Below are 22863 nucleotides of genomic sequence, written 5' to 3'. Positions count from 1 at the left end.
GGGTTAGGGAAGGGAAGAGACTAGTAAGGATTTCACCTGCACTACTTAAGATGGAAGAAACCATGGCCATGCAAGAAATATTAAATACCAAGATGTTTGAGCTAGAAGAGAAAATTGTAGTCAACTTTAGAAAGAGGCCCCGAGGTAGGCCAATTAAGTAGCATTAAAGTTATTGAGGTTCAAATTGTGTCTCTCACCCCAAGGAGAATTTTCCAATTTAGCCAACCTGTATCTGAAGTTTTGGAGTGTGTCAAAGTTCAAGACCTCCTACAGCTCTTAGCACCCAGACCACTACTAAATCCACTCCCACCTAGCTATGATATCAACCAATGTTGCCGGTTCTATCAAGCCCACAGTCATAACACCGACTGATGCTTTCAACTTAAGCATGATATCTAAGACCTAAGTGATGCCAAAAGGATAATTGACCCAAAAAATCAACAAAAAAAACCCACACTAGCCCCATTCCTAACCAAAATTTCAACCTACACCAGATCTCTACATGATCTCCATCACCCCAAATAACCCTAACAAAATTACTGACTTTATCCAACCCATCCAAAAGCCTAATGAACCTCAGTCTATAATGGTTGTTGACATTTGTGATAATTCTAGCTATAATGAGGGTCATTTGGATGTCAAGACTAATTGTGATAAGGAGATAGTTGCATTACAACTAGATGGTTCAGTTCCACTAGTGTCTAATTTTGAAGTTGTTGGGATCTATGAAAACTTAATGGATCCAAAAGTGGCTACTGTGAAGAAAGGGATAAAGTTTTTTTCTGGCATGGGCCTAGGAAAAAGTATAGATGGCCTGGTGACTTTTCTTGAGATGAAAGGGCAGATCATGAGTTATGGTTTAGGCTATGAGCCAACTGAAGAGAAAGAAGAGCCAAAGCCTCCTAAGTCCCTGAAAGAGGGGGCAATTACCTGAACATATGATTAAGGGTTACCACATGTAATAAACAAGAATTTTAGAAATATTAGTAGAGGACTGGCACTCGAATTAACGAGGTTAGACCAGGTGTAAGGGGTGCCTAACACCTTCCCCTTACATACCCACTATCCCGAACCTAAACATTGGGCTATGGTAATGATGGTTGTAGAAATTTTACAAGGAATAAGTTGCCGTCTATGACCCTCAGAAGAAACACTAAATATGTCCCAGTTATTACCCGAGTGGCAACTCCTGTCTATCTTTGCTTTCATAGCATAAATTCTTAGTACCGTGGTAGTGTTATGGGAAGACGGTACTTATTAGTGGTTTGATTCTATTAGGATTGTATGAAGTGCATGTCTAGGAAATGTTGTCTAAAAATGTGGTACTTAAGTGAGACCATTGTGACTTCACAATAAATAATAAATAAAGAGATAATTATCAATTAAAAATGTCTTCTTCCATCTTTTCCAAGCCGTCCCATGCTCTCTCTCTCTCTTTCTCTCACTTTCTCTCATCTTCCACCATTAACACTCACTACCAAGCTTTAAAACCCTAGTTTTCTCTAATAATTTGTAATACCCCTATATGCATAGCCTGGTATATTTTACTGTTCCGATGATCGGTATCGATCTGGATAATTAAAGGGATTAAAACCACAATTAAGACACCTAGATAAGCCCTGAATGCAAATAATTAGTGATTGCCAGATAGTTAAGTATAAATAACAAAAACAGAACATAAAAGGTTAAATGAGCTGGGAGTCATAGCGATGGGTGACCTTCCTGGGAAGTGACTGCGAAGGCCATCGTAACTTGAATTTTGAACCGAAAAATGTGACGTCGTAATCCTTAGGACTATTACGAGCCTAGTGGAAAAGAGAAAATCACAGAAAAGAATTGTTAAGCAGGTCAAATAATTAGATCAGGGATCCGAAAGAAATATTGAATAACTAACAAACCGGGTCAGACCGGTGAGGGGCAAATTAGTCAATTCACCCCTAGAGATGACTCCTAACCTAACTGTCCAATAAAATCGGAGAAATGAAGATTTTGGAATATAGAATTAAATTACAAAACTATAGAAAAATTAAAGGAAAAAAAAAAGAATTAAAAAGTTTATTTATTACATCACTTTGATGATATCAATTATGATGTCAAAATTAATTTTAATTTCCCAACTTTTTTTACTAAGTCAAAAAGCAAATAAATACATAAAAATTAAAATAAAATTTTCCATCTTCCCTACCTCAACTGTCGTCCACTTCCATCTCTATCTATCTATGTTTTTGTTCCTCCATGAAAGCTTGATTTTAAGCTTTCTAAACCCTCAAATTAACCATAAATCCCCTAAATTCTCCACATAAACCTCACTTTGGCAAATAGAAAAGAATATTGAAGGAGTAAGGAAAGGAAGAAAGTGAAGAAATTGGGTGATTGAAGTCCAAAGAATTGAGGTTAGTGATTTAATTGAAATTTTTAGTTAAATTCCTATGTTTATAGTTTAAATTACCTAGAATTGAAGTTAAATTTAAACAAAAAAATCATGGGGCATTCTTTGTGAATTTTGGTCAACTTAGAGGGAGTAGGGTTGAGTGAAATTGATGAATTAAAAAGGGTAATTGGGTTGAATTAAGTATGTAGATGAGGAATAATTACTTTAATTGCATTAAGTGGATAAATTTAAGAAATTAGGGTTATTGAGTTCTTGGAATTGGGGGAAAAATTAGAGGAAATGGTCAAATGATGCAAATGACATTAATTGAGGTTAGAAATGGTCAATTGGGACCATTTGTGATGTGTTGGAATTGGTAGAATTGAAAAGCAATTCTGATTGGTTAGGGTCACTATTTTAGTAGCTTGACCTAGGTCTATTTCAGGGACTAAAACTGAAAATTTACCAACCCAATTGGTGTGAGGCCAATTGGGAATGAAAATAGACACATAATGGCCCATTTTTTATTCAGGAACCATGCCCAGAAAATGACATTAGGATAGTGAACAATTAGGTCAAATCCGGGTGTAGTGCACTGCCACTGTACCAAAATGACCAAATGAGCAGTATTCATTTGGCCATAACTTGAGCTATACAGATCCAAAATGACCTGATTTTTATGGCATTGAAAAGGTATGACATAGGACTATAACTTTCATGAAGAACACCAACCCAAATTCTGCCCATAACCTAGTTATTTTGCCACCTAAAGTTAGTGATCCAAAACTGCCAGAACCAAATGAGGTGCCCAGAAATCTGGGTTAGACCAATCCGGCCAGCCATGTTCAAATGGCCATAACTTGGGCTACAAAACTTCAAATGGAGTGATTCAAAAAGGGAACTAAAGATAAGACAATAAGGAACAACTTTTATGAAGAACACTTTGTCAAATTCCCACAGCAACATAACCAACGGAACAGTGCAAAGTAGGACATCAAAAATGAAAATTTAAAATTGTGCTTAGGAGACTTAAAATTTGAAGAAACAATCAAAATCAACAAATTAAGCTATCAAAATATGATATGTGGGTGAAATTGAAATTCCCATACCTATTAAATATAAGAAAGTCAATAATTTGACTTGAATAGTATCGTGAATAGTAACCCGGAATGCAAAATGCAAAGAACATTAAATTAAGCATATTAGAGCTAGACATAAGTAATTGTGAATTTATTATTGAATTTATTATACGTTATGATACTGAAACACTATAAAATTGTGTGTTTCAGTTGAAAAGAATACCGAGAAAGAACCCGAGACATCGAGTCAAGGTCTAGAGGGGACTCGCACAAGGTTTGCGCACAACATAAAATTTTTCTGTAAATTCTCGTTGACAATTTGTTTTGATGAATAAATTATGATTTATCTTTATTTTAAATTTGTGACTAAAATGAATATTATGCTTTTGACTTAAATTGTTGAAAATTTGATTGTATGTATTTGAATTGTCAATAAATGTTTAGTAAAATATTAACATAGTTTTGAAACCATAGTGTCCTGACCATATATCTGAATGCCTTACTAGCATGCCTAGTGGGAGGAATTAGTTTTGAATTTTGAATTCCCTCTCTGGCTGAAGTGTTGAGGTGTATGCCAGTAGAGGAAGATTTGAATGGGTACCCATAGTTTGAGCTAGCTAGCCTTGAGATTCCTCATAAGCCTCTAGCTATTGAGATGAACATTGTATTGATGGCATGATATAACTGTGTGTTTTTATAAAATTATTTTATGACTTCCGAAATGAGAAGGTTTGACTAAAAGTATAAATTGTGTTTTGTATCTGCTTTTCCTTTTCAGTAACATAATTGAATAAATGTGATTTGATTTACACATAAAATTGTATTTCTGTTATGTTGTGCACCACTGAGTCATTGTACTCAGCGATAGCTTTTCATTGCTGTCGCAGATAGAGAGACTAGTAGAGCAGCGGAGTGAGCTGCTGAGAATTTCAGAGCTACTTCTAGACCTTTTGTCGGGTATAATTTTATACCTTGATTGTACATCTTTATTTTGATGTAATTAACTGTATGTACATTTGTAAATTGGTCATGAGCAGTTGTACAGATTTTGTAATATTATTATTTTAGATTTTCAGATGTAATTTTTGGACTGATGAATGTAACTTAATTTTTTTAATGCAATGTGTATGAAACTAATTATCTCTATTTCGGAAATATTTGAATTGAAATTCTTGAGTTGTGAAATTTTCATTTGAATTATGGGAGTTGAGCTAATTTGTGTTGATTTGAGTTGAAATGGTGGTTGTGATTTGATGAAGTGTTATATTGAAAGTGTTTTCTACAGGTAAAATTTTTCGGTTTTCTCAAATACAATCGGCACTTTGCTGAAATTTTTCCAAAATTTGTGAAAAAATAAAAATGGACAAAAATTTTAAATAGTTTTTAAACTTCAATTAAACATTTTTAATTCCTGCTAGAAAAGCTCACCACTATCAAAAAGCAAGAAAATTGTTTTAAAATCCCTTGTAGTATATTTAATGGGTTATCGGTAGACGAAGTTGGTAATTCATTAGGTATACTACGGGATCATGTTATGCCTTACAGAGGGGTAAGGTGTGACATAATTCTTATAGGAAATTGAGTGAAAACTTCAAATTAAGCCTTGAATTGAAGAAAGCCAACAAGGATTTCAAAGAATTTGGAGGTTTTTGTGAAGAGAAAGTGTGATCATTGAGGTGAGTTATGTTCTAAGCTTAATTAGCTATGAATTAATGGACTTCAAGTTAGATTTTGAAGTTTTATATGGAAATTGATTTAAATCTTGGGTGTTATTGAAGAAGGGAATTCAGTCAAGGGTAAAAATAAGAAGGAAGATCAAAGCTTGGTTGGGTTGGAAGCAAATTAGAGTTGCTTGGGGTTAATTGAAGCTAGAAATCAAGGTTAGCGCTATGGAACCTCTTGAATTTTGAAGTTTTGGAAAATTGATTAAGGTTTTGTATAAATTAGGGTTTACCTTATTTGTATCCTATTTAATGCAATTGTGTACATATTATGGCTTTTGGATGTGTAAATGTTTGGATATGTTAAAGAGATGGCAAAACAATTGAAAGAATATGATAGTGTGCATTGGGTTGAGTACGGTGACTTCAATTGCTCATAACTTGAGTTACACAACTCCAATTGTTATGAAACAAAGGCCACATTAAAGTTGAAACCCATACCTACAACATTTGTGTTTTGGTCCAGACCAAATTCTTAGGGAAAATTGGTCAAATTCCTAGAGTAATATAGAATTTCTAAATATGGAATTCCTGTAATTCCAGCAAATTTCCTTTTGACCTCCATGTAGTAAACAACGTATATCTCCCATTATATAAATCTAATTTAAGTGATTCAAAATGATCTGGAAACCTAAGACATAGGCCTATAACTTTGTTTTAGAGACTTTGTTCAAATTTTTGGTGTAAGACACTTGAATATTGAGTGTAAAACTGACCTGAAAACCTAGAAACTTGAAAACTGCAAGAAATTGCATCTGTGAACAAGGGCTGATAATTTAGCCATAACTCACTCTACAAATCCCAAATTGAGTAATTCTTGAAGTTGTGTAATCCTAAGACAGAAGGGAACAATTCATATGAAAAACATAAACTTAAATTATGACTGCAACCTAACCAAAATAGCTTGACAAAATGGTTCTAAAATCTGCCTGGATTCTAGAATGCCCTGAAACTAGAAATTGGTCACTTGACCAGTTTTGGTAAAATAGTTATAACTTGAGCTACACATATGAAAATTGAGTAATTCCAAAGCCAAAACAAACCTAAAACATAGATCTACAAATCTCATGAAGAGGGTATGGCCTAATTCCTGCTATACCTTGATCAAAATTATTAAGGAATTTGAGGTAATAAATCTAAAAACTATGAAATGTCAACATAATGGCTTAAATTGTAAATGGTACTTAATGCCAATGGCATGATTTGTATGAATGACTTGTAAAATTGTGTTTGGGACCATGCTCCCACAATGAATGAAATGATGACATGATGATGAAATATTGAGAATGTTGAATTGCTAATAATGATAAATTAGCAAGAGCATGCCTAGATAGTAGCGTAAGAGTTAGATAGATTGGCATGCCAAGAAGGGATAAGATTAGCAGTACTGCATTTGGCTTTTATGCTCGGATACCATTGGTAGGCACCGAGTGTCCTATGTGGTTATCCTTTGTTTATGTTTACTTTGATGGTTTTTATGCCTAATTACATAACATACCCAGTAAGCACCGATATGTCCGACGGTATGATGGCCTGAGGCACCGAGTGTCCAGCATTAGTATAACCCGCATATCCAGTCCAAATAGGCTGATTAAAGGTTACTTGGACATTGAAATGAATTAGAGAAGTTGAATATCATGAAAAAAAAAATAAAAGAAAGATCCCAATGAAATAAATGCTCCTAAAGATAACAAAAATGTATAAACATGAAGAAACAAGAAAAACATTGTGAGAGGTGCTTAAAATTATTTTGTGATTATATAATGAAGTGACTACATAGAAAGTTAATATTACAAACTTCCTAATTCTTCTAATTGATTCATGATTAAATTAGATGTGCATTTTCTTATATTACTTGAAGTATGAAATTATTTCCTTTATTTGTATATTGTAATTTCATTCTATTAGTGTACCACTAAGCAGAGTTACTTAGAATGATGATTTTTCCTCACACAAGTTTATGTGATAAAGTTTTGTAATTCTTAAGATGGGGAGTTCTAATCTGATCTGTAGGAGTTGTTACTATCACCTCTACTTATCTTTTGGTAGGGCTCACTGGCCCACAATTATGCATGACTATATGTTGTAATTAAACACAAGTTTGTAACTTAAATTTTGAGTTGTATAAAATTTATGTACATCATGTACATTTTGTAAATAATGAAATGAAAGTAATTCATGAATAAAAATGGTTATGTGAATGATTAGAAATGAGATTTGTGATATTGAATGATTATTGAATTGAGATATTCAAATAGGTTGATTATTTAATAGGTCAAACGTTAATAATACAGGGAAACTACTACAGTTTTTTCGTTAAAAATTCCTTAAATTAAATTATAAATGAATGAAATCGAGCAATAAATTAAATAAGATAAGACTAGGTGCTTTGTCACAGAATGTGACATTCCTTTGCTCGACTACACTGTAGATAGAATAAGGGGGTGTTACATATATTGTTGCTAGCCAAAATCTTTGAAGATCTTGGAGAATATTTAGTATTCAAAGATGCCAAATTAACTCATAACTCATATAGGATTATAAAAGGCATTAAAAACACTAAAATCTCCTCAATATGAGCTTTCAAAAGTGAATAAATAATAGGATATTATGGAGCCACGAATTTAGAAGAATAAAAGCCTAATTTTCATGCATTAAAAGGCTCATCACAAGACAGCTTAATATATGCCCCAATAATGTACTCTATTTGGTCCTAATTTTTTTAACTCCAAATAAGCTTAATTCTTTTACCTTTGTTAAGCCCATGCAACCATAATGAAAGTGTTTCTCATGTTCTTTCCACCTTGCATATTTATAATAAACATGCCTAAAAGTTCTAAAATTAATGAAAATTCTTGAGCCCTTTATAGGCACATCAATTTTGATTTGTTGTTCAGAATTTGGCTAGTGTAAGATATTGTGATAACTTCTCACCTCATAGACGATAACAAATTGTTACAATGATTTTTTTTTTTTTTTATTGAAGATAAATATGCACACCTAAATTTAGGGAAAAGACACACTTTTTAGTAAAATAATGATAATTTTACCAAGGCACCACCCTAGATTTTTTCGCTATGAGCACACGCACACCGGCTCACCCTCGACAGAGGTGGAAGTAGGGTTAAATGTGGAGGGGGCCAAATTTAAAGAGTTATATACTTATTATAATTAATAAAAATTTATAAATTACATTTATCAAACAATATAATTTATATATTTTTTTTAATTCGGGTTCAATAATTTGATAGTTTACATTATTACTTTTGAGTTAAAAGTGTTTAACAAGGTCAAATTTTTTATTGACTATGTGGCATGTGGGCCCCACATAATAAAATTAAAATATTCAAAATGGAGTGCCATGTTAACTCTAGAACATTCTCCCCAAAACTAATTTAAAAATTGAATAAAATTTTAATCAATTTTGAATAAATAAATTATTGTACCAAAATTGAAATTTTTGGATTAAAAAGTGAATTAGCAAAAAAGTAAGATTTTCTGTTTATAATTAAGTTGAGTAATGTTTTTTACTTAAATTAAAATTAAAAGATAACAATAAATAGAAAAACTATGGATGAAATTAATTTTATTTTAGTTCATTCCATAAATTAAGCTAAACATAATTATTTAAAATTGTGTATTTTGAACCATTCAATATCGACAGATTACTTAATTTATAAATTAAGGCATGGAGAACCATACCCCATTCAGAAAATGTTTTACAATCCTAAAAGCATTCACTGAAGAAGTTTACTTATCCTATTATGAATTAATTATTATCCTAATTCATTGTTATTTATCTATGCAAATAACAAATACATTCTAATAAAATCATGCAACCGTAAACCAATGATAGCTATTCAATTTTCGAAAATCACTATTTATTTATTGTTTTATTTTCTGGTTACAATATACACACGTCTTAGGGGGAAAAAAATTAATAATAGGGGCCAGGGCCCTTCCCAGCATGTAGTTGGGTTCGCCACTGCACCTCTGCATTTTGCCTTTTTTTTCACAAAAAATAAATACGTACACATATTTTCAGAAAAAAGATAAGCTTTTTAGTAAAACTACAATAATTTTATCAAAGCTAATTAACTCTTATAAGCTCACATATACATTAATTCACAACCGACATAACATTCGAAATACTATTTGTTATAAGGAAATTCTTAATGCATATTTTGAAAGTGCATTTTTTTTTCTTTGCCTTCAAAAAATTAAATTTCAAAATGTAGAAAAATATCTTTTTATTTTTACTTTTAAATAGCAATAAATATAAAAGTTGCTTTTTAGTCATGAACTAAATACTACATAAAGATTTAAAAAAAAAAATTAATTGCACCCATATGTATACACCCTTCTAATCTACAAAATGCTATATTATTTAAAATTATGGTAGATAATCGCTGTAATTCTCATATATAAATATTTATTAAAATTTTTTTATTAATTTAGTAATGGTTGAGTGTATTGGCATCCTGGTACAGATAAGAATTTTCCAAGTTTTCGATGCTATTTAGGGGAAGAAATTGAGTGTAAGTGTAGGATTGAATTAGATCTTTAGTTCTTTGCCAACAAGATAACCACTGTAAATGACTCCTATTGATGAGAGCCTGAGATATTATGCCTTCTTCAGCAGATCTCAAGGCAATATATATTTTGTATCCATAATAGAATAGATTTATGTTTCCTATTAACAAAATTTTTCTTACTTATAAAAATAAAGTAAATTTTTTTGAAAGAAAGAAGAGTCCTTGTCTAGACCTAGATTTAGGTGAGAAAAGTGTTGTCCTTGTGAAAAACATGCAATTTTTTGGGCTTGAATATTTAGTGAAGCTTCAATTGATTGGTATGTTTGATTAGGTGAATGATTCTCAGTCATTCTCAGCTACCAGTCTTTCTTTTTCTTTTCATGTTTCTATTTCCAATATCACAGTAAACATTGTACTTTGATTTGAATACTATGAAGGAATCATTAGCCTAGTCCTTGGGTAGGGAGAAAGAAACCCATTTTGTAGGAGGTAGAATTTTGCTTGCATGGTGATAGGGTGCTTTATATATTAGTTAGATTCAGCATCCTGCACTCCTTCCAATTTCAAGTTCTCGTCTCTAATTTGTTGTTATTCATTTCATTGGATATCTGTATGATACAGAGATAGATGATTTATCCCACCTAACATAGGATAAAAGCTTTGTTTATTGAGTTGGATTTTTGGATGACTTGTACGTATAGATAACTAATCTGTCAAGGATAAAAGGGAATCCTTGTGCAAGGAAATTCACAATCACATCATAGGGATATTATAATATATTCTTTTGTTGGAGATTTGATCTCATAATAAATTTGAAGCATTCAAATTTGCTAGCTCAGTCACTCTATAGGGATATTATTTGGATTCAAGTCACAAGTCTTCTTTGGTTTTGCCTGATTTCTTCTCTTTTCATCTTGCCCTTTTGTTTTGCACTCTATTCTTTTGTTCTTTTTGATTTCCAATCTTCTTGTTTCTCCTCCTCCTATCTTTGCTTACTAAATTAAAAAAAAAAAAGTTAGGAGGCTTCCAAGCCAAACACAAGATGTGAGGTTAGAAATTCTCAGTGGAGAATATAACATTTGCCCCACAATCTTGATCATATGGTAATACTGATGGAGAGCAATAGCTAGAAAAATAAGAATCTGAGACAGTGCTTTTGTGAGTGGAGAAAAAGAACTTAGGCTAGCCAATAATAGTACTGAAATAGATACTTCAGGTAGAAAGAAAGATGTCCAGGGATCATTTGTGAAGCTGACAGAAGCCAAAGGTCTATGCCAAAACTGAATTATAGTCCCTTTGGGATAAGAAAGGTATCTGAAAGTTTTGGACACATCCACCCATTACCTCCAGTAAAGCCTCTCCTTCCACTTCTTTCCTTGTGGTTGAGCTTTGTTCAACTTTGCGAATATCTTTACCACCAGAAAGGTGCAAAGTGCAATCATCTTTTAAAAAGCTCACAGCTCAGGACATTCATTAGTTCATCATATGGAGATTAATTAAGAAATGACCAAAACATTTTTTTAGGGTTTCTAGAGCTTTTAGACATTAGCTTCAGGATTTTTATTGGAAAATTTTCTGAATTGCCTTGCTGAGCTTTTTGAAGAACAATTATATGGAATTGCAGAGATGGAACCTTGAGTCAAACAGTTAGTGCAGGACTCAGGCTTAATAAAAGTGTTAAAAACAAAAAGTGGAAATCTCATTCATAACTCTAATAATTTCAATACGACACTTGCATGCTACTCAGTTGCTGTACTTTGCTGCTTTACAACACTTCTACGATAGTTCCTGTTAGAGATGCTGTCTTGTTGCTTTAGAAGTGGTTGAAATTTATTCTGCTTTGTGCACCTTTCCCATCAGAAACGTACAAAAGTGCAACCAGCTTTTCTTCAAGATCAATAGTGAGATTATATTCCCCCTTATAACAGACACATGAATCTAAGGCGCATATAATTGTATAAATACAAAATAGAGAAAGGAATATAAGGAAACACAAGTTCTACTATAATGAAAAGAAAAAAAGTTAATATAGCTCAGAGCTCTTTAAACCTGTCACGACCCGAAATTATGAACCGTGACCGGCGCATAATTTAAGTATTTTTAAATCATGCAAGCCTTATCAAGAGTATCTTGAATGAATATATTGTTACTTACTAATCCTAAAAATAGACAAAATCCAAATAAACAAAATGCTGAATAACATCATAAATATCCCATAAGTAAACTGCGGAATCTCTACAGATTTCAAATAAAAACTTAAACTGTTCAATAAACTAAACTAATTATTAGCCCGGGAAAACATAAATTCGGGCGAACAAATCAAAGTTGTCCCTCTCTAGAAAATGGACTGAATATTTGGATCAGCTACAAAATTCTACTGATCTGAAACAGATAACAGACAGAGAAAACGTGGTTTGAGCTAGATGCTCAGTGAATGATAATTATAGCACACAACAGAATAGGAACAGGTAGACGCTTGATTAATTTCACAATAAATTTCTATTCAATAAAATCATGCTCATGCTGTCAAAATCATTAATAAAATAATTTCATAAAACATATATATAAAATAAATTCATTCAATAAAAATTTTATAGTACAGTGCACCAGGGTGATGATACCCCATATCACCAAAGGCCAGATGGTAAGCGCGCTACCAGATAGTAGATACCTTCCTCCTTCTTCACAGATATCAATGCATATGATACTAATGCAAACCATAAACTGAAATGATGCATGACTCGACAATGCAACCTAATACCGTGATAGTCCACACGGCGGGCCAGATAACAGAAACAGATACTGGGCACAGGTACCAATTCAAAATAGAAAATCAATTTGTACAAATCAATCAAAATCAATAAAAAATTTCAGATAGCAAATAATAACTGATAGTGCTATTCCAATAGTGTATTTCAATAGTTTCAGAGAGTCAATAAAATCAAATCAATCTCAAATCAATTCAGTATAACCCATCGATAAATTTTATAGTCAAATATCAATCAATATAAATACATTAAAGGCCTGTTCCCGGAATCCTAATGGGTCTAATGCAAAGATAGTTTACAAAATCAATTATTTAATCAAAATCGAAATAAAAATCAATAATAAAATAAAACTCTAGAAAATCACATATAAAATAAATGTTAAAATATTGATTTAAAATTTCATTTAATAACAAACTTAATGCTAAGAAATTTTAAAAGGGATTAAAACGGTGCCATGTACTATAATTACTACTCATATGGAACCTCCAAAATAATAGCTAGATTCAATAAAAGAGAGACAATTTTAGCTGACAGAATGAATATTTGAATCTCCTACATACCCAAAATATAAAAGAAAATTATTAAATAATATATATATATATATATATATATATATATATATATATATATGGTGGAAGAACGTGGACGAACAGAGAATAAAGGGACGAACAAAGAATAAAGGGTTTATATATATATACGGACGTGGACGAAGGTACAAAGATTTATATATATATATATATATATATAAAATCTAAATTGATGGATACTATCTCACAGTAATCATGATCAACCCAATTCAATACCAATGGTCAAGAAAAAAAAATTTCTAGAGTAGTTGTAACAAATCGAGGAAAGAAAATAAAATCAAATTCACCAATTATTGAATAAAGAATGAGAATTTTTACCTTGAAAACAGAATCGAAGGTGATGAATAGAGAAGAAAAAATTTAGGGATTTTCTGCGCACATCAGATTATAAATAGTAAATTTTTATATTTATATGTATATATATGTACATATATAATAATAATTTAAAAGATAATGAAAATACCTGTTGAGAGTATTTGATAGAAAAATGAGGTGACAAACAGGTTTTGAGAGCAAAGTTTAGCAGAAGAGATGATTAGGGTATATATATATTTCAAGAGTTCTATTAGGTGTAGAATGAAAATAGAGTTATTATTGAACTGGGTTGTTCAGATTGCAAATATATATATTTAATTTCAAAAATAATATATATATATATATATATATATATATATATATATATATATATATATATATATAAATAAGTAGACCATCTAATAAAATATATATATTTTTTATAAATATATTAAATTATTGTTAGCTAATTAAAATAAAATAATAATAAATAATAAATGTATATGGGTTTTCACATACTTCCCCCCTTAAAAAAAATTCGGTCTCCGAATTTGAATAGACAAAATTCTAACCTGAAGAATCAAATAAGTGAGGATATTTGGCTCGCATTTCAGATTCTGCCTCCCATGTGGCCTTACTACTTGAGTGATTATGCCACAAGACTTTGATCAAAGCCACTTCCTTAGACCGGAGTTTCCTAATTTGTCAATCTAAAATCTTTACTGGTTGCTCCTCATATGACATATCATCCATAAATTGCATGGTTTGAGGTTGTAAAATATGAGATGGATCTGGTACATACTTCCTAAGCATCGAAATATGGAAAACTGGATGTACATGTGCAAAACCAGGTGGAAGGGCTAAACGGTAAGCAACTGCTCCAATTCTCTCCAAAATTTCAAATGGACCAACAAAACGAGGGCTAATGTAACACCCTAGGCAAATCCCACATCGACAAAACACGGGAGAGATGCTGGGTTCATAAGTTGACAGTTCGTAACTCATAGTGACGCGTTTTAAAACCGTGAGGGCTTCGGCCCAGAGCGGACAATATCACTAGTGGGCCGGGCCGTTACATTTGTGGTAACGGCCCGACCCACTAGTGATATTGTCCGCTCTGGCCAAGCCTCACTGTTTAAAACGCGCTACTATGAGTTACAACTCAACCCAAGCATCTCCCGTGTTTTGTCGATGTGGGATTTGCCTAGGGTGTTACAATCCACCCCCCTTATGGGACTCAGCGTCCTCGCTGAGGTTTGCCCCACCATCGTTCAAGGTTGCACGCGTAGCGGCTCTGATACCACAAATGTAATGGCCCAGCCCACTAGTGATATTATCCGCTCTGGACCGAAACCCTCACGGTTTTAAAACGCATCAATAGGGGTTAGGAACCTCCATCTTATAAACCCAGCATCTCTCCCATGTTTTGTCGATGTGGGATTTGCCTAGGGTGTTACAGCTAAGCTTCCCTTTCTTCCCAAACCTCATGATTCCTTTCATAGGGGAAATTTTCAGAAATACATGATCACCAATCATAAATTCTACATCTTTACGCTTAGGGTCAGCATAACTTCTCTGTCGTCTTTGAGCAATCAAAAGTCGATCACGAATTAGTCGAACCTTCTCTGAAGTTAATTGTATCAACTCTAGTGTAGTAAGCCTTCTTTCTCCAGCTTCATCCCAACAAACCGGTGACCTACATTTTCGACCATATAATGCCTCATATGGAGCCATCTCTATACTTGCCTGATAACTGTTATTATAAGCAAACTCCACTAAAGGCAAATGATGATCCCAACAGCCACCAAAATCCATAACGCATGCACGAAGCATGCCCTCTAATGTCTGTATGGTCCTTTCTGACTGTCCATCCGTCTGAGGGTAAAAAGCAGTACTAAAGTCTACTCGTGTTCCTACAGCTTCTTGGAATTTCTTCTAAAATCGAGAAGTAAACTAAGTACCACGATCAGAGACAATGGAAACTGGAACTCCATGAAGACTAACAATCTTGTTTATATACAACTGTGCAAGTTTAGCAAAGTCATATGTAGCCTTCACCGGAAGGAAATGAGCAGATTTTGTCAATCTATCCACTATCACCCAGATTGCATTGTAACCACCTCGTGTACTAGGTAAACCCACAATAAAGTCCATGGCAATATGCTCCCACTTCCACTCAGGGATAGGCAACGGTTGAAGTAACCCAGATGGTCTCTGATGTTCTGCCTTAACCTGCTGACAAGTCAAACATTTAGCAACAAAGTCTGCAACATCCCTCTTCATGCCACCCCACCAATAATGCTCCCTTAAATCACAGTACATCTTAGTTGAACCTGGGTGTACTGTGTAAGCAGAATGGTGTGCCTCCTCCATGATTTCTCTTCTCAACTCATCAACATTGGGGACACAAAATCTAATGCCATAACGAAGAACTCCATCATCATTCAACATGAATCCTTGAGCTTGGCCTTGATGAATATTATCTATAATCTCACACAGCTGAGAATCCCTCTTTTGAGCAGCCTTAATTCGATCAATCAAGATAGGCCTAACTCGAAAATGTGCTAAGAGTGATCCAGCTATGATTTCAAACTCTACTCCCTAATTTAGCAACTCATGTAATTCACCAATCAGAGGCCTCATCTTGGTAGATATATGGGCTAAACTACCAGAAGACTTCCTGCTTAGAGCATCAGCCACTACATTAGCTTTTCCAGGATGATACTGTATGGTGCAATCATAATCCTTCAGCAATTCTACCCATCTCCTTTGCCTAAGATTAAGATCACGTTGGTCAAATATGTATTTGAGACTTTTGGGGTCAGTGAAGATTTCACAAGTCTTACCATACAGATAGTGCCTCCAAATTTTCAAAGCAAAAATTACTACAGCCATTTCCAAATCATGAGTTGGATAATTCTGCTCGTGCCTTTTTAACTGACGAGAAGCATATGCAATAACTCGTCCATGTTGCATCAAAACACATCCTAAACCAATCCTAGAAGCATCACAATATACTACATAACCCCCTGATCCGGATGGAAGGGCTAACACTGGTGCTGTAGTTAAACGAGTTTTAAACTCCTGAAAACTTTTTTCACAAGCCTCAGACCACTGAAATTTTGCATTCTTCTGTGTCAACTTAGTTAAAGGTGCTGCAATACGAGAGAAGTCTTGAACAAACCGTCTATAATACCCTGCTAAACCCAAGAAACTATGAATCTCTGACACAGTTGTGGGTCTAGGCCAATGAAGCACTGCCTCAACTTTCTTCTTATCAACGCACACCCAATCCTTAGATACTGTATGGCCTAGGAAAGCCACACTATCTAACCAAAACTCACATTTTGAGAACTTGGCATATAGCTTGTGTTCTCGTAAGGTCTGAAGGACAATTCTCAAATGCTATTCATGCTCCTCCTTACTCTTTGAGTACACTAGAATGTCATTGATGAACACTATAACAAATTGATCTAAGAAAGGCTTGAAAACTCTGTTCATGAGATCCATAAAAGCGGCCGGAGTATTGGTAAGACCAAAAGACATTACAAGAAATTCATAGTGTCCATACCTAGTTCTAAAGGTTGTCTTGAGTATGTCTTCTTTCTTGACCCTCAATTGATGATACCCAGATCGAAGATCAATCTTGGAAAAATACTTTGCACCTTGAAGTTGGTCAAACAGGTCATCTATGCGTGGAAGAGGATACTTATTACGCACAGTTACCTTATTCAATTGCCTATAATCAATGCACATTCTCAAAGACCCATCCTTCTTCCGTACAAATAACACAGGAGCACCCCATGGAAAAACACTAGGGCGAATGAACCCCTTATCTAGTAGGTCCTGTAGTTGCTCCTTCAACTCCTTAAGTTCTGCGGGTGCCATACGATAAGGTGGCATAGATATGGGCTCAGTTCCAGGAACTAAGTCTATACCAAACTCTACCTCTCGCTCCGGGGGTAAACCTGATAAATCTTCTGGAAACACATCAGGAAACTCCTTAACCACTGCAACATTCTCCAAACCTGCACCTTCTACCTGAACATCTCTAACATAAGCTAGATACCCTTTACACCTCTTTCGCAATCATCGTCTGGCACTCACTACAGAGATAAGATTACTATAGGCCATACTGCGATCTCCCTGAAATTGAAATTCTGCCTCCCTAGGAATTTTAAAGAGTACAACTTTATTATGACAATCCAATGAAACATGATAAGTGGCTAACCAATCCATGCCTAAAATCACATCAAACTCAAACATATCCAAAGAAACAAGATCTGCAGCTAATTTCCTATCTCCAATGTGAACTATACATCCCCTATACACCATATCAGTGTCTATTGCATTCCTCATAGGTGTTGATACAGATAAAGGATAATCTAACAAAGTAGGTAGTGTACTAAATCTCATGGAAAAGTATGGAGAAACAAATGAATGGTTGTGCCGCAGTCTTAGCCATAGGCGTCTGTTCAGATGTCTGATTAATAGTTTGAGGTGGTACCTCTCTTGTTGGATCAAGGTTTGCACCATTAAGACCCTTGGCCCTAGTTCTCCTCTTACGTCTAACAGACCCAGGCACCTATTCATTTTAATAAATAAGCATTAAATTTGAAAATGTGAGCCAAATTAAGACAGGTGAAAAGGTACAAAGTACGCAGACATCTAAAGCAATGATAAACTGAAAAGACGTTAAGGATCCTATGCTCCGCAAGTTTACTAGACCTCAACCTGGCTCTGATACCAACTTTGTCACGACCCAAAATTTTGAATCGTGACCGGCGCATAATTTAAGTATTCTTAAATCATGCAAACCTTATCAGAGTATCTTGAATGAATATATTGTCACTTACTAATCCCAAAAATAGACAAAATCCAAATAAACAAAATGCTGAATAAACATCATAAATATCCCATAGGAAAACTGCGGAGTCTCTACATATTTCAATAAAAACTTAAACTGTTCAATAAACTAAACTAATTATTAGCCCGAGAAAATATAAATTCGAGCATACCATGAGAACAAATCAAAGTTGTCCCTCTCCAGAAAATGGACTTAATATTTGGATCAGCTGTAGAATTCTACTGATCTGAAACAGATAACAGACAGAGAAAACGTGGTTTGAGTTAGATGCTCAGTGAATGATAATTATAGCACACAACGGAATAGGAACAGGCAGACGCTTGATTAATTTCACAATAAATTTCTATTCAATAAAATCATGCTCATGCTGTCAAAATCATTAATAAAATAATTTCATAAAACATATATATATATAAAATAAATTCATTCAATAAAAATTTTATGGTACAGTGCACCAGCGTGATGATACCCCACATCATCAAAGGCCAGATGGTAAGCGCGCTACCAGATAGTAGATACATTCCTCCTCCTTCACAGATATCAGTGCATATGATACTAATGCAAACCATAAACTGCAATGATGCATGACTCGACAATGCAACCTAATAGCGTGATAGTTCACACGGCGGGGCCAGATAACAGAAACAGATACTGGGCACAGGTACCAATTCAAAATAGAAAATCAATTTGTACAAATTAATCAAAATCAATAAAAAATTTCAGATAGCAAATAATAACTGATAGTGCAATTCCAATAGTGTATTTCAATAGTTTCAGAGAGTCAATAAAATCAAATCAATCTCAAATCAATTCAGTATAACCCATCAATAAATTTTATAGTCAAATATCAATCAATATAAATACATTAAAGGCCTATTCCCGGAATCCTAATGGGTCTAATGCAAAGATAGTTTACAAAATCAATTATTTAATCAAAATCGAAATAAAAATCAATAATAAAATAAAGCTCTAGAAAATCACATATAAAATAATTGTTAAAATATTGATTTAAAATTTCATTTAATAACAAACTTAATGCTAAGAAATTTTAAAAGGGATTAAAACGGTGTCATGTACTATAATTACCACTCACCTGGAACCTCCAAAATAATAGCTAGATTCAATAAAAGAGAGACAATTTCAGCTGACAGAATGAATATTTGAATCTTCTACATACCCAAAATATAAAAGAAAAATATTAAATAATAATAAAATAAAATAATATATATATATATATATATATATATATATATATATATATATATATATATATATATATATATATATATTGGGTAGACGAACAGGGGGGACGAATTCAGTGGACAGATGTGGACGATCAGAGAATAAAGGGACGAACAAAGAATAAAGGGTTTTATATATATACGGACGTGGATGAAGGTACAAAGATTTATATATATATATATATATATATATATATATATATATATATATATATATATATAAAATCTAAATTGATGGATACTATCTCACAGTAATCATGATCAACCCAATTCAATACCAATAGTCAAGAAAAAAAATTTTCTAGAGTAGTTGTAATAAATCGAGGAAAGAAAATAAAATCAAATTCACCCATTATTGAATAAAGAATGAGAAGTTTTACCTTGAAAACAGAATCGAAGGTGATGAATAGAGAAGCAAAAATTTAGGGATTTTCTGCGCACATCAGATTATAAATAGTAAATTTTTATATTTATATGTATATATATGCACATATATAATAATAATTTAAAAGATAATGAAAATACCTGTTGAGAGTATTTGATAGAAAAATGAGGTGACAAACAGGTTTGAGAGCAAAGTTTAGCAGAAGAAATGATTAGGGTATATATATATTTCAAGAGTTCTATTAGGTGTAGAATGGAAATAGAGTTATTATTGAACTGGGTTGTTCATATTGCAGATATATATTTAATTTTAAAAATAATATATATATATATATATATATCTAAAAATAAATAAGCAGACCATCTAATAAAATATATATATTTTTTATAAATATATTAAATTATTGTTAACTAATTAAAATAAAATAATAATAAATAATAAATGTATATGGTTTTCACATCATTCGGGATAATTTGAGCCCATAAAAAAACATATTCAGAATTCAATCTTGTCATCCCTTTTTCCTCCCTTTCTGGGTGCATAGAAGAATTTCATTGTAGGAGGAAAAAAACTACAAAACAGAATTTCATAGACAAAATACACCCAAAACCAATTGAATAGAAACTGTAAACAGGAAAGAAAATGAATGCATATTTTCAGATATGTTTAGAGAACAATGAGTTTTATTTTACTTTAACCAACTGATTAAAAAAAAAAAAAAAAAAAAAAAAAAAAAAAAAAAAAAAACAGAACAACAACAGCAACATTAGCTAGAGTTGCACTAAAATCATTAACTCATTTTCCATCACTCAGAAGCAATTTTCCTTCCCTTATTTTACTTGGTATGATGGAACAATTCCATATCCATAATCTTCAGTCACTTCAAACTCCATGTCTGTTTTCCTTGCAAATCGGCCCTTGACTCGGGGTCTATTCTCTGCATTAGCCTTCCTAGTTGCATATCTTATTTTCTTCTCAAATTTTCTTGCTTTCCTTCTTTCTCTATATCTTTGGACTCTTGCTTCTCTGTTTGGTGGAGTAAATTGGAGTGGCATCAATAGTGAAGTGTTTGGAAGGAGGTCAGTTGTGCCATTTGGAAATCTAGAATATGAATTTGGAATGTTGCTTGTTGTCAGTGAATAGCCAGCATTCATATAAGGCGCAGGGACCTGCAGTTTTTTAAAGTATATAGCAGAAAATGAGAAACAATTGTAATCTTGTACCAGAAAATAGAATGATGTGAATAATAAGACTGGCATTATGAACAATGGGCTTTAACTTAATGGTTTTTGAGTCGTCTTTAAAATTGTAAAATCTTGAGCTTGAGTGCCACTTGAGCCATTTTTAATGTAATAGGATAGAGCTCTGCCCCATTAAAATTTTTTAGTTTAGCAATGTAAAGCAATGTGAATTGAAGAAATGTATCTTTATGGCATCCTACTCTACCTAAACTAAAATTTAGAATAGAATAAAGGGTAAAGTAAGGAGACAAATATTAGGGAGAGAATCTCTGGCAGCTTTGCTCCCTTTTAATTTTATGTACTCATGAAAAAATACATCTGTATGTCACATATCATTTTCAATTACAATTAGTAGTAGTAGAATAAACTAGATCTAAATTAATTCCCAAGATTAATTATCAAATTGTTAATCTTTAATCAAATATATGCTTTGTACTTCTTGAGTTCTTTCATTTTTTTTTCAGTAGTTATATAATTATGTCAAAAACATTATTATGCTACTTGTTAATAAAAAATAAAAAATAAAAAAATACAAGAGAGAGAGAGAGACAAAAATGTTTCACTAAGTCATTAAGTGTTCCTCTAGGAAGGAAAATGAACATATGCATGCAGATGCAAAGACACACCCGCACAGAGAAACTACCTTATGAACTCAATATAGAGAAAAGCTACAAAAAGGAGAAGATTAATGTCATGACTTTCAGAGTAGCAAGCAGAAAATCCACAAAACTTACCATATTATCCAATAATTGTCAAGATAAACCAACTTTAACGAATACCCACGGAGAAAATTCAAGAAAGAGTGAAATTTTGTTATAGAATCTTACTTTCTGATTGCTTGCAGTGGTGTTGATGACAGCAGCTTTAGAGGATTCATACCAGCTGTCAACTAAAATATTCTGCTGTTGCTGCTGCTGATGGTCTTGTTGGTCCTTTGGCTCAAAAGATTGTACTGGTACAACGCTATCGCTGCCGCTATCTCCTTGATGAACACCAGAAAGTTGCTGCTGATCACTGTGGTCTTGGCACTGATACTCGGTACACAAATTGTATTCAATGACATCCAAATACTCATCAACATCCTTACCATTAGTAAATCCACTATTAGTCTGGCTGTCATTATCATCAAGATCAAGCAGCAACCAAGAATCTGTTTCATCTTCTTCTAATTCCACTGTACTCTTGTTCGCCTGGGCTTCATTTTCTGTTTTTAACAGGGAGCCTTGAAACTCCTCCACGTAAGTAGTTGAGATAGGAAGTACTGGGACCCTGTTATGGCGGCGCGACAATGGATTGGCCGAGTGTATTTCAATGTCACAGTTGATGCATAGGTTTGCTTCATCAGCCTGACAGGTAAAAGCAGCCGGAGCATTTTCACATGCAGTGCAAACCCAGACACGCTTATGCTGCGAAGCCATGGGATCTGCGGCGTGGATATACGCATCACAACTGTGACAGAGGTAGGCTGAGTCAGCATGGCAGTAGAGTGTGCAGGGTGCTGCATGACATGTGTCGCAACAACGAGCCCAGTTGCTAGGATACCCATCTCCTTCGGAACAAACCTTCCACATACTTGTTTTACAAAATACTTGCCTTATCTGAATTCTATTCTATGTGTTCATTTCAGTAGGAGAAGCAGTACAGGATAGAGTGATTACTGTGAGTAAGCAAGAACAAAGAGAGAGAGGAAGTCGAAGAACTGGTGTTGGTACTTGAAGCGGCTTTAAGAGGGTGGTCCGTAATCTTGTGGTTACTGTGCTTCAGATGGAGCCAT

General features: G+C 33.4%; 1 protein-coding gene across 1 annotated transcript; it reads right to left on the bottom strand.

Annotated features, from left to right (window-relative positions):
* Positions 1-20585: 20585 nt before the first annotated feature.
* LOC110661318 (zinc finger protein CONSTANS-LIKE 1) lies at positions 20586-22847 on the bottom strand. Its single transcript, XM_021819906.2, has 2 exons — positions 21917-22847; positions 20586-21017 (listed from the first exon to the last, which is right to left on the bottom strand). The coding sequence occupies exons 1-2, from the start codon at positions 22658-22660 to the stop codon at positions 20679-20681; spliced, it is 1083 nt and encodes a 360-aa protein (XP_021675598.2). The 5' UTR covers positions 22661-22847; the 3' UTR covers positions 20586-20678.
* Positions 22848-22863: the final 16 nt, after the last annotated feature.

The sequence above is a fragment of the Hevea brasiliensis genome, chromosome 9 (genome assembly GCF_030052815.1).
Source record: "Hevea brasiliensis isolate MT/VB/25A 57/8 chromosome 9, ASM3005281v1, whole genome shotgun sequence".
NCBI lineage: Eukaryota > Viridiplantae > Streptophyta > Magnoliopsida > Malpighiales > Euphorbiaceae > Hevea > Hevea brasiliensis.
The sequence above is the reverse complement of the archived record's forward strand: the minus strand, read 5'-3'. Positions and strand labels throughout refer to the sequence as shown.

Excerpts from the sequence above, each read along its gene's own strand:
- LOC110661318 (XM_021819906.2), bottom strand. The coding sequence starts at position 22,660 with ATGTGGAAGGTTTGTTCCGAAGGAGATGGGTATCCTAGCAACTGGGCT. Across the intron at positions 21,018-21,916 it reads CCACTGCAAGCAATCAGAAA|GTCCCTGCGCCTTATATGAA; the intron begins GTAAGATTCTAT and ends AAAAAACTGCAG.